Source organism: Perognathus longimembris, chromosome 3 (genome assembly GCF_023159225.1).
Source record: "Perognathus longimembris pacificus isolate PPM17 chromosome 3, ASM2315922v1, whole genome shotgun sequence".
Taxonomy (NCBI): domain Eukaryota; kingdom Metazoa; phylum Chordata; class Mammalia; order Rodentia; family Heteromyidae; genus Perognathus; species Perognathus longimembris.
The window spans coordinates 647,877-660,604 of NC_063163.1; the positions used below are offsets into that span (position 1 = coordinate 647,877).

The 12,728-nt window shown below is 44.1% G+C and overlaps 1 protein-coding gene across 5 annotated transcripts in view; it reads left to right on the plus strand.

The window, feature by feature from the left end:
- The window catches only part of Dcun1d2 (defective in cullin neddylation 1 domain containing 2), a 29,908-nt gene extending 17,286 nt beyond the window's left edge, over nt 1-12,622 (plus strand). For 2 of the 5 annotated variants that reach the window (XM_048341059.1, XM_048341057.1), the window contains 3 exons: nt 7,088-7,170; nt 9,715-9,811; nt 10,810-12,622. In XM_048341059.1, coding sequence (XP_048197016.1) covers nt 7,088-7,170; nt 9,715-9,811; nt 10,810-10,889 — 260 coding nt within the window. In that variant the 3' untranslated portion in view covers nt 10,890-12,622. Of the gene's footprint in view, nt 1-5,670; nt 5,820-7,087; nt 7,171-9,714; nt 9,812-10,809 lie in introns of those variants that run through there. The other 3 variants (XR_007210298.1, XM_048341060.1, XM_048341061.1) reach the window with 3 other exon arrangements.
- The last annotated feature ends 106 nt before the right edge of the window (nt 12,623-12,728 follow it).

A 12,728-nucleotide genomic window follows, 5' to 3' on the forward strand; every position in this document is an offset into this window, starting at 1 on the left:
GGTGGTTCAATTCTAAGCACCAAAAACAAGAGATGTAGGTAAACAAATGAGAGGTGTATGGCTGTCACCTTTCTACATTTTATGAGATGCCCAGCTGTGATCTAGTGAAGCATTTGTGAAGAGATGATGAAGGCAAGCTAGTTTGTGATAGAAGTTAGCTGGCAATGTTTTTGCAAGGTCTGATCCTCATGGCCACATACATAGACAAAAAAGAGAGGACAATCCATTGTATATCACAGGTCACAAGAAAGAGAAGACATGTTTCCCTTGTTCTTTCTCTCTTTTCAGAGACTGACCTTTGCTGACTGAGATATGGAAAGAACAGAGCCAGCCACATGGTACAAGCCCCCCACCCAGGCATCCTGTGGCTGGCTAGTCCCTGCTTTCTGGGTGGTGAGGGCATTGTATCCTGGAAAGATCTTGCAACCCCTTCCCAAAGGACTGGAAAGACCAGGATTCCTCAGGCCAAGGGGGAGAGATGAAGGCCCTGGCCACAGGAACCTGATGAGGTTAGATTTTTCAGATGGCTGCAGTAGTGCTGGTCAGGTGGAGAGCTAGACCGGGCCCAGCTGTCATTCTAGCTGTGCCGCCCAGCTGTGGTGGGGACAAGCTGGGGTGCACGTGGCCTCCCCAGCACTCCTCGACAGCCCAGATGCGAGGTCTGAAGCAAGAGCTGAGCTGCTTGTTAAGAGTGGCTTCTGTTCTAGTTGGTTGCTCTTTTTTTTTTTTTTTTAAACTCTCTTGGCGACTCGCTGCTTCACTAGGGGTCTTGCGCGGATGCACCTGTGGCCTCCTCGCCATCTTTCCATCAGTAGGGAACCCATGTGCTGAGTGCAGTGAGCCCTGGCATGCATCCAGGCAGCACTGAAAGCTCTCCAGCCATCTTCCCGTCCCCCAGAAGGCCCCCTGGTCTCCTAAATACCTGCTTGGTACCCATAGACAGCACCCTGCCTCCTGCCAGAAAGCCTGGTATCTAGGCCAAAAGAATAGGTGCTCCGTTAGAGAAAACCCTACAGCGTGAGATTCGGGGCATGGAAGGGGCCCCCTGCCTTCCCTGGCCTCATCCACATTGCAGCTTCTCCTTCCTTGCTCTCATAGCCCTGGCTCTTTCATTTTAGCTTTTTCTTAGGATACTCAACACCCATCTTTTACTCCACCTCTCGGCCAAGAAGTAATTACCCGTTTGCCTACATCTTGTCCTTGGTCTTCCTCCGCTACTTCATTGTTCCTTACTAGTGACAGGTGGTACTGGCAACAGAGCCAAGCCGCCGCCACACATACCTGTTGTCCTTTGGGCAGAACTGTGGTGGTGCCTGCCTGTCTTGGATCTGGAGGCCTGTCATCCAGCCCTCAGTGTTTTGGGGACCCTAGCAGTGCTCACCACATCCTGTCTCAATCCATGAGCTTGTTGACGGCGCAGTGATGATGTTCTACTTTTATTTTCCTATGCTTTTTGTTTTGTTTTGTTTTGTTTTGTTTCCCCTTTTGGGCAGTATTGGCTGTTAAACTCATGCCCTAATGGTTGCTAGGCAGATGCTTTGCCACGTCATCCGTGTCCCAGTCCATACCTTTTCCTTTCCTTTTGCTTACTGGAATATTCCTTTTTTTTTTTTTTTTTTTGCCAGTTCTGGGGTTTGAACTCAGGGCCTGGACACTGTCCCTTCTCAAGGCTAGCACTCTTATCACTTGAGCCACAGCTCCACTCCTGGCCTTTTCTGAGTAGTTTATTGGAGATAAGAGTCTCATAGACTTTCCTGCTCAGGTTGGCTTTGAAGCACAATCCTCAGATTTCAGCCTCCTGTGTAGGTAGGATTACAGGCATGAGCCACCGGTGCTCAGAAGTATTAAGAATAAATGACTTAGGAAATTAATGAAATACTCAGTGACCAATATAGGGGCAGATAAAATTATGGACAAGTGAGATCAGATATTTTAGTTGATATTTTGTTATATTAAGTAACTTGATATTCATATGGTTTGCTGGCCCAAAGATAAGAGTACAGCTATACTCCCAGTTTTTACTGCACATTTGAATTATGTGGGAAGATTTTTTTTTAAGTCAGTATGCCTAGGTAACACCACTATTTCAATGAGAATGTTCAAGGCTAAAATCCAGACATTTTTGGTATCAAATGTTCCATGTAAAACTCATTTGTATGGGATTTGGGGGAGTATTGGCTAAAAGCATGCTTGCTTCGGGGCATAAGGCATCTTCTGAATATTCACAACAATAAAAAAGGGAACAAAAATTACACTGGATTTGGGCCATGATGTTCCACTCCTTAATGACGGGAGTTGGCACCTGGAGATGGACCTCGGGGTTAGTATTCGTTTTCACAGCTGTGAGCTTGTCGTGTGAACACATTGGATGGGTCACAGCCCATTGCAATTATGATCTGTGTGAAGCTGGAGTTGCCAGGTGTGGCCAGAAGATGCCCCTTCAGGCTCTTTCTTTGACTAAAGGACAACTCTTAGGCTTAGCAAGGGTTTTTCCTGCCCCAAACTTGGACCCCCCCTTGTTTCTCCAAGAAGCCTTGACTTTTTTATTATATGTTATCTTTATTTCTTCAAGAAGCCTTTACTTTTTTTTCTATTATATGTTATCTTTATTTCTTTAAGGAATGCTCCAGCTGAATCATAGGGAAGTTTAACTTTTTGTGTTTGGGGAACTCCATACTAATATCTGTAAAGGATTGGGCTAGTTTATGCTAACCCTTCACTTTTTCTTTTTTTTTTTTTTTTTGTCAATCATGGGGCTTGAACTCAGGACCTGGGTGCTGTCCCTGAGTGTGTGCTCAGGGCTAGTGCTCTACCACTTTGAGCCACGGCTCCATTTCTAGTTTTCTGGTGATTAATTGGAGATAAGAGTCTCACAGACTTTCCTGCCCAGGTTGGCTTTGAACGGCTTTCCTCAGCTCTCAGCCACCTCATTTGCTATGATTACAAGCATGACCCACTAGTGCCTGGCATTTTTTGCTTTAAAAATTGTTTTTTACATTGTTATTATAAAGGTGATGTACAGAGGGTTTACAGTTACATAATTCAGGTAATGAGTACATTTCTTTGGGGGCAGTGTTACACCTTCCTTCACTTTCAGTTTTTCCTTCCCCTCTCCACTCACGTGTTGTAAAGTTCATTTTCTCTTGTAAAAATATTTTAATTGTTATTGTAAAAGTGAAGTACAGAGGAGTTATAATTACCTAAGTCAGGTAAAGAGTACCTTTCTTTCTGGGCAGTGGCATCCCTTCCCTCGCTCTCTCCCAAGTTTTTCCCTTCCATCCCACCCACAAGTTGTATCGTTCATTTTCAACATAGTGTCTAGTGAGTACCACTGCTGCATTTGTTCACCCTTTGTCCCTCCATTTCTATTCCTCCCCTTACTCTCCCAAAGACAGATAAATGAACCAACAAAACAAAGGAAAAAACCTCTTATTTCCCTTCCTTGGAGTTCATCGATAAATATAATTTTGTATGCTCAGAGGCACATAGGAATTACACCTTTGTGTTCCTCCCTTAAGAGTGTCCTCCTTTGGTCTCAGTGTGTGTGAATGCCTGGAGACCTGTATAATTTATCATGCCCCAGTGTATTTTAGATCTAGCTTCTCATATAAGAGAAAACATGCACTTGTGTCTTTGAGCATGGCATACCTCTGTTAACATGATTTGTTCTAGGTCCATCAATTTCCCTGCAAATGACATAATATTTTTCCTAATGGCTGTGTAAAATTCCATTGTGTATAAGCACCACATTTTTTGGATCCACTCATCTATTGTAGGGCATCTGGAGTGTTTGCACACCCTGACTATTGTGAATAGCGCAGCAGTGAACCTGGATGTGCAAGTGTCTTCATGGTATCATGACTTGTGGTGTCTGGGTAGATGCCCCAGAGTAGCATGGCTGGGTTGTAGGGAAGATCATGTTTAGTTTTGTGAGGAACCTCCAGACTGCTGTCCAAGGTGGCTGTATTAGTTTACATTCCTACCAGTAGGGTTCCTTTTCCCCCACATCCCTGCCAACACTTGTTTGAATTCACAATGTAGGCCAGTTTGACTGGGGTGAGATGATAACTCAGAGTTGTTTTGACTTGCATTTTCTTTATGGTAAGAGATGTTGAGCATTTCCTCAAATCGACATGCTTTTTAATTCCATAATAATTTCCAAGAGAATGTAAATTAGAGTTCAGAATAACTGCCCAATTTGAATATGCAAAGTTCAGACTGGGGATGTTGCATATTCTGTTTTCTAAAGAAAAGGCTGGAGTTGAAGAGATGAGCATGTGAACTGCCACAGTTCCAGAAGATGCATGCTCAGCAGGTGGGAGTACAGTGGAGTGCTTTGTCCTCTTCTTCATGTGTGTGCCCTGCACACCAAGCTCATATTGCCGTATTCATGGGTTTAGAGACAGTCTCCTGAAGTCCAGGCCTTAAGTGACTTTCCGGCCTCAAACTCCCAGTGCTAAGATTACAAGCACATGCCCTCTAGCTACTGTGTTGTTTCTATGTGAGATCATTCTTTAGCCTGAACTTGACTGATGGTCAGCCTAACGATCAGTGTGGTCGTTATTTGACTCTTTGATGTTTGTTGAATTTGGCGTGTGTGTGTGTGTGTGTGTGTGTGTGTGTGTGTGTCCATGTAAGAGAGAGAGAGAGAAGTTGAGGTTGAGATTGTTAGTGCGGGGATTTTACCCAGAGCCTCATGCATGCTAGGTGAGCACGCTACCAGTCAGCTGCACCCTAGCCTGTTTCTTTTCATTGAAAAGAACCTTAAGTGGTTTCCTAATGGCTTAGAGTCTAGAATCTGTTAGCTTTTGAGTACCTAGATTAAAAAATATTATTATTATAGGTGATGTACAGAGGGGTTACAGTTAACATAAGTCAGGTAAGGAGTATATTTCTTTTTGGACAATGTCCCCACTTCCCTCTCAAGAATCTAGATTTTTGGGGAAGTGTGAGAATCTAGGTATTTGAGGTTTCACAATTATTAATCAATTTTTATGTTTCCTCTAAGATCCTTTTATTTTCTTTGACAGAGGACATATCTTCTTTATTTAATCCTAAATGGAACATCACAAGCATAAGGTGTTTTTTTTTTTTGTTTGTTTTGTTTTGTTTTGTTTTGGTCAGTCCTGGGGCTTGGACTCAGGGCTGTCCCTGGCTTCCTTTTTGCTCAAGGCTAGCACTCTGCCACTTGAGCCACAGCGCCACTTCTGGCCGTTTTCTGTATATGTGGTGCTTGGGAATCGAACCCAGGGCCTCATGTATACGAGGCAAGCTCTCTTGCCACTAGGCCATATCCCCAGCCCCAAGCATAAGTTTTAAATAACACCTTCTAACATTTTTTAAAAGATTTTTAACGAGGTTTTTGAAAGGAAAATTTCTGCCAAAAAGATGGAACGCTAGAATAGCTACTGCCCTGATTTCAGTCTCAAGTTTTGCTGTTTTGGGTTTTGTCATTGTTATTTTGCCATTGGCTGAGTCTAGTTTAACAATGTGACATTGCTACATAGATTATATTAAATGATGAAAATTTATACATTTACGTTTTTGTCATATGCTTTGCACACATCCATATCTGGTGCTTTGTAAGAAAGGTTTCTAGGATCAAAACTAACCCAGAAGTACTGGCTTATAAATGTATGCCATAAAACTTTATTTTTCTTTCCTCCCCAGGTTCTCCTTCATTTCCCAGTGTGAGCGCTTTACATCATTAAGATGAGTTGAATATAGATCTCACTTAATGTTCTTCCTAAGGGATAAGGATGTAGACTTATAAGCAGGACAAGACTAATCATCTTAGCCTTACACTTCGGGTCCCATAGGTAAGGTTTAGAGAGTCTTCCACATGTAATGACTCAGAACTCTGACTCTGTCTTCTTTCTACTTGAGACTGCAGGGTGCTTAAGACAGAGTACTTTTGTAACAAAGAGTGTAAACCCATAGGGAATAGGTGTCTCACCAAGGTTGGTTGCTAATCACTCAAGTTTTGTGTATACATTGTTATTAATAGTCAACCCTGGAAGTCTCAAGTGAAGAGTTCCAACTTCCATAATCTCTCTAAGTGGGGATCTAGCCAGATCTAGTAGAAAGTCTTGAAAAGTATTTTGTGGGCTATTTTCCATTTGAACTAATCTGTTACTTTAATATATTTCTTCATCTATGTTTAACATTAGTTTCTCTGACATATATATATACATACATAAACACTGATTAGGAAATTCAGCATACTTGTCCTTGTCAGTGGTGAAGTATTCAGCATGATTGAATATAGTTTTAAGAATGAAATTTCTCAGCCCCTTTGTGTACTTGATATGTCAAGCATATAAAGAGTGGTGCTTATTAAATCAGTACTCAAATGTATTGAAGATACAGTTCTAATGTAGTCCTAAAAGCTAAGCATCTGTTTTCTGTCAGATCTTTAAGACCAAGACCTCTAATCATAGATCTGTATAGCAGTTGTGAAACCTCTGCTTTCCAGCTAGGGAAGAAAATGGAGACATTGGCTTTGACTATTCAGCAAGCTAGATTGTTAAATATCCTTATATCAGTGAAACTGGTTATCCCTGTGTGGGCTTATCTGTCTCAACTATGCAATAAGAAAGTCAAAGTCCTTAGAACGCCTGTCTGATTTGCTGTAATTCTAAAACATTAGTTTTTATAATGACGAGGCAGGCATATTGGAAAGCATCTGGTCCTTTCCCTTGTTTAATTTTCAGCTTATCATTTGGAAAGGAAGGGTAGTGACCCGTTTTTCAAAATAAGTAACATGGATTAATAGTAGCAGATAAGGCTAGACTTAAAGAAATCCTGGTACAGGTGAAGTATGAATCTCCAAAACTGATTAACTAACTTGCAGGTTTAAATAACACACAAGTCCTTTGATTTTTTTTTCAAGAAGCTTCCTTAATTGTTACGTTATTATGTAGATTATTAATTATGTAGATTACATTTTCAGGAACACTTGTGTAGAAATTGGGTCTTACATGACTTGGGTAAGGTTGCCAAACATTACTGATCAAGTAAATATCATTTTTGTACAGTAGAATAAAATAGTTTAGGATTTACTAACTATTCTCTCTTTTTTTGCCAGATTTAGAAATGGCTGTTGCATATTGGAAATTAGTATTATCTGGAAGGTTTAAATTTTTAGATCTGTGGAATACATTTCTGCTGGTAAGTGTCCCATCTCGTGCCACATATACCTAATTGGAAGGGGAGGTCACCAGCTCTAAGGTGGAATGTAATCTAACTAGCCCCACCCATGGGGGTTTTAAGTAAAGGGATCCACGCCTAGCCAGGTCCTCAGACGTGCACAGTACTGCACGGCCCATTCTGCAGTGGTGGAAAGCTGTAGTGGCAGGGCAGATGGTGAAGTGAGGAGGCTGCCTCACAGTAGCTACTTCTGGCTGGAGTTTCTGGGAGACGGGCTGCAAGCCTCAGTAGTCCTCAGTCTAACTCATCTAAACTAGAGAAGGCTCCCTTTCAGCTGAGAAACTTCAAATTCCTAAAGTACCAGGACCACTTTGGTTGCAAGCTGATACAGCTTCAGAGCTTTGGCTCTAATCCTGTTGTCCAGAGGTGTCCTAGCCACTGTGTGTGTCTGTAGCCTGGAACCATATTAAAATGTATTTTTTTTTTACTACGCCCAAGAAGCGAAAGAGGCTTTCGTGGGTTTTGTAGACAAACATTGCAGCTTTGCAGGGCTCTTGTCGGTAGGGCCATAGGGACAGCTACTGACTGACTATTGGAGCTCATGTCCTGACTCCAGCAGGACAGTCCTGGTGGTGACAGAGATGCCCAGCCCTCCGGCGATGCCGTGATAGCAAGGCCTGCAGCCTTCCTGAGTTCCTCTGCCCCTCGTCTCTGTGTAGGACCCCAGTTAGCATGCTCTGCTCTGCCGCTGGCGAATTTTGTGGCCTTGATCATGTTACTTGTGGGTGCCTTGGTTTCTTTATCTAGTGATAGCACTCACACACTGCATGGCCTGTGGAAGACAGGAGTCTGTGAGAGGCATGGTGAAATCCTGTAGCTAGGGAGGAGGCTGCCCGTCAAGGGTTTCCTTATATCCTGTGTCATATTACTTTTCTTAAAATATTCAGTGGTTGGTAACATTGTGCCTGAGAATCTCTGGTTACTCTTCACTGGGGTCACACCTGAACTAGTCCTTCCCCAGAGAACCCCACACTCCCGGGCATAGAAACAGAAGGGTGACACAGCCTGGTGGGGACACCACAACTCTAGAACAAGACCAGTGAGTTACAGATTGGGGAGCAGATGCAGAAGACGAGAGTGGGCAGACTAGAACACAGCCACAGGGCAGTGAGAGTGGATAAAACTAGGTTTCCATGTGACTCTGGCTACTTTTTTTTTTTTTTTTTTTGGCCAGTCTTGGGTCTTGAATTCAGGGCCTGAGCATTGTCCCTAGCTTCCTTTTGCTCAAGGGTAGCACTCTACCACTTGAGCCGCAGCACCACTTCCGGCTTTTTCTGTTTACATGGTGCTGAGGAATTGAATCCAGGACTTCATGCATGCTAGGCAAGCACTCTGGCTAAGCCACATTCCCAGCCCCGGTCTGGCTACTTTTCACATATAATACTGGGTGGGGGAAAACAAGTTGTTAAGAGTTACTGTAATCTTGTAGGAATTAGTGTTTTAAAATGTAAGAAAAGTGCTGGGCACCAGTGGCTCACCCTTGTAATCCTAGCTAGTTCCTAGGAGGCTGAGATCTGAGGATTGCAGTTCAAAGCCAGCCCAGGCCAGGAAAGTTTGAGAGATTCTTATTGTAAGGTTCACCAGAAAGGAAACCCACCACAAGATTCAGGCAGAAAGGAGCAGAAAGCAAACTGCCGGCCCACACGCATAAGGTGGAGGTGTGGGGAGACAGAGGGGAAGGAAGAAGGGAAAAGGAGAAAAAGCAAGAGAGAGTAAGAGAGAAAAGGAAAGAGAGCAGGGACCATGTTGAGCCAGATTATATAGGAAAAGATGGGAGATCTGGCCAGGTGGATTGGACGTGACCTGAGAAGGAGGAGGTAACTGCCTCCAGGTATGCCGGTTACCTAGGTAATGCAGGTACGGGGCACAGACTTAAACAGGTGGGGAGCATTTGCATGGAGCCCTCCCGGGGGTGAACCTGACACTTATCTCCAATTAATCACCAAAAAGCTGGAAGTGGAGCTGTGGCTCAAGTGGTAGAATGCTATCCTTGAGCAGAAAAGCTCAGGGACAGTTCCAAGACCCTGAGTTCAAGCCCTAGGACTGACACTAAAACAAAAATGTAAGACAAGCTGTTCAGTAGTCTATCACATACACAGACAGGCATGGCAGTGGTATGTCCAGGGGAATGACTCCTGTGGAGGATGAGGAAAGGGAAGAATCAGCCGGGCAGAGGGCCAGAGCCCCAGCTGCAGAGCGCCACGTCGTTGGGGTACAGGTGTCACGGTAGTCTCCCTCCTGTTACTGATTCTGGTATATCTGAAATATAAATCATGGATTTATAATTCTAGTGTTTAATTTTTTAGATAAATCAAAATTCTGTATTTGGATATAGCTCCTATTTTATCTCCAGATACTGTGATTGCTTCTTCCCGTGGCAGTTTTGTGATTATATTTTATCAAATTAAGGAGGACTACTTACTGTGGAGGAGAGCTTGGCTTTTAGGATGTTGGAGTTAAGCTTTGGATCTTAATCTGGGGGTTATCTTTTCTCTTACGTACTAGGAGCATCACAAAAGATCAATTCCAAGGGACACTTGGAACCTTCTGCTAGATTTTGGAAACATGATTGCAGATGATATGTCTAACTACGATGAAGAAGGTACTAGAAGCTGTAGAACTGCAGGGGGTGGCCAGATGCTCATGCTTGCTATGGATGCTGACTGGCTGTCTCCAGAGGAGCAGACCTGAGCCAGATGAGGACACAGTTGTGCAGGAGTAGCCCACAGAACGCGTGCCTTTAGGCTGAGTTGGAAGTGCCAGCTTCTTTCTGCTTACACAGATCCATGTATACAGTATCTCCTCCAGTGCCAGAGGACCCTGCATCAGGGACATTTGAGTTCTGCCTGTGCAGTAGCACTTCCTGAGAATAGTGTAGTTACAAGTGGGTGGTCTCCCCTCTCCTTTCCAACGTGGCTAGCCAGATCTGGGCATAGTTACTAATTACGTCTGTGTCCTGGGACACTTTGCCCTGCCACTCAAGGCCTTCAGTTCCTGTCTGTGCCCCTTGGTAGTTCAGCCCACATCTGTCCTCAGTCCTTGGCACAGTGTTTGAATGAAAGAAGGATATGTAAATGGAGACAGTCTCGCTCGCAGGATTGGGCCTGTACACACAGGACAGCTGAGGGCAGAAGCTAGGAAGGCCTAGTATAGCAGGCGAGCTGCTGGAATTGGCAGGAGCTGGGCAGATCTGGGCCTTTGTAGTGGGGACAGTGGGAAGGCAGCTTGTGATCACCTCCCCTCACCCCCGAGAATAAATGAGTCCTTTTCCGGAAACTGCAGCGAGCACATGTACAGGCCTTCTAGACCATGTACCAGCCTTTTGCTGACCTGGCTTCCCGCTGTAAAAGAAAAAAAAAACACTGTATAAGCTTCAAATAGGACTCTTTATATGTTGGATTTTTTTTAACTGTATTTTTTTTTTTTTGGTCTTTTCGTTTTTGGTACTGGGGATCAAACCCAGGACGTTGCACTTGCTAGGCAAGCGCTTTGCCATTGAGCTACCTCCCAGCCCTATATGTTGGATTTTGAGAAAAGTGCTTTGAATATAAAAATGTTTCACTACCTGATTTTTTTTCCAATCTGTTTGCTTTCCTTTAGGAGCGTGGCCCGTCCTTATAGATGACTTTGTAGAATACGCACGGCCAGTCATCACAGGAGGGAAACGTGGCCCTTTCTAAGAGGAAAAGTGAGGTTGAGATCGTAAAGTGCACCACATCCTGCAAGGAGGCGCTTGGGGGTCAGTTGCCATGCGTGTCTGTCACTGACTTCAAAACGTCCTCCCTCGCACAGTTGTGAAGCTGGAACTCTGCTGTGTGGCTCGTGTGGACACTGAGAAGCTCCACAGGGGACAGCTTCCTCGGAGGTAGGGTCTGTCGTAGATGCTGCTTTAGGAGACTCCTGCATGACCTCACACTTAGGCAGATAGCAGAGAGCCTGTTTGCAGGCCGCAGAACACATTTAGTTTGTGATTAAGACAAATACCATCAGTTCCTGAGACTGTTGGATGTACCGTAATTACACTTAAAAACAGTATTTATGTCCTCAATAGGATGTATTTTTATACAAATCAAGTCTGTTTCAAATTGTGCCCTAATGAAGATGACCTTGTCAGAGGATAGTTTTTAAATCTTGGTACCAGGAATTCATAATTTTATTTATTTTTTTAATTATCAAATATTGGATTTACCAGATCTATTTTGCTTCTGTTTTTCTGATGTTTATCTGAAAATAATGTTATGGTTTTTCAAGATACCTATTTAAGACACCATTGTAGTAGCTTACACAGTGATGGGCACAGTAAGCTCTGATTCCAGTGAAGCTCATTTTAAACTGTTGACCAGCCAGTGGGCATGTTTTTACTTCTCATAATGTTATTTGAACCTCCTGAAAAGTTTTTTATTTTTTAATTTATCACATATACATACACACATGTGTATATGTGTGTGTGACATTTTTGTCTAGGAAAAGCATTTCTTTTTGAGTGCATTAAGATTTAAAATCCAATGCATAGTTCCCTTCACCTTGTCTGATATCCAGGGTGCCCAGGGTCCAGCCCTTTGGATAGCCATGTCCATTTGCAAGCAGGCATACCCTCACCTCACACCTTCATCTCTCATCCGTGAGCCACAGTCGATAGATACCATGTCATGTCTGGTTTTGTGGTGTCTGCCTGGCCAAGGACCGCCCATGCACACAAGCCTGGCTGGAGGGCCTGGATGCCGCCCGCTCTTCTGGTGTCAAGCTTTGAACATCACTGTGCTGACCCTACCTCACATTTGCCAAGACTCGGCATCACAGCGTGCCTTGCTGCCCCGCCTGCGTCACGGCCTCGCGCAGAGCGGCCAGGGCCACTCCAGGAGAGGGCTTCTCAACTCCCGTACACATCCAGGTGGCCTCGGAGGTGACATGCCTAGCTTTAGAAAGCAGCCCCAAGATGCGCATGACCTGCAGTGGATTCCATCGGCGACACCGAGTGAGAATCTCCAAGAGGGAAAGGGTTAGAGGAGCGGAGACAGACCCAGCTCTGAAGAACTGGCCCTTCACTATGAGAGGACCTGACTAGTGGTGTGGTGAGGACAAGTCACGCGACCTTTCTCAGCTCTGCTGTGTGTCCTCGAAGCTCTGACTCAGAGAGCATTCGATTCAATATTTAAAGTTATGAGAGGAAGTGGCGCTGTGGCTCAAGTGGCAAAGTGCTAGCCTTGAGCTGAAGAGCTCAGAGACAGTGCTCAGGCCAAGAGTTCAAGCCCATGACTGACAAAAAAAAAAATTCTATGAGATTGTCAATAGATTCTAAACGTTGGTTGGACAAAGCCTCTTGAGAGAATTGCGCTTTCTTAACATTTGAATCATGCATGCTATAAAGATGCTGAGGACTTCAGAAGCATTAAAATAAGTTATTTTCCCTGGTGTTGCGATGTCCTTTTCTTGGTTATACAAGACACCCTGGCTGCCAGGTAGGTCCCTACTCTTTATCCTTAAAGAAAGTTTCCTGTGTAGCAACCAGGGAGCAAGCC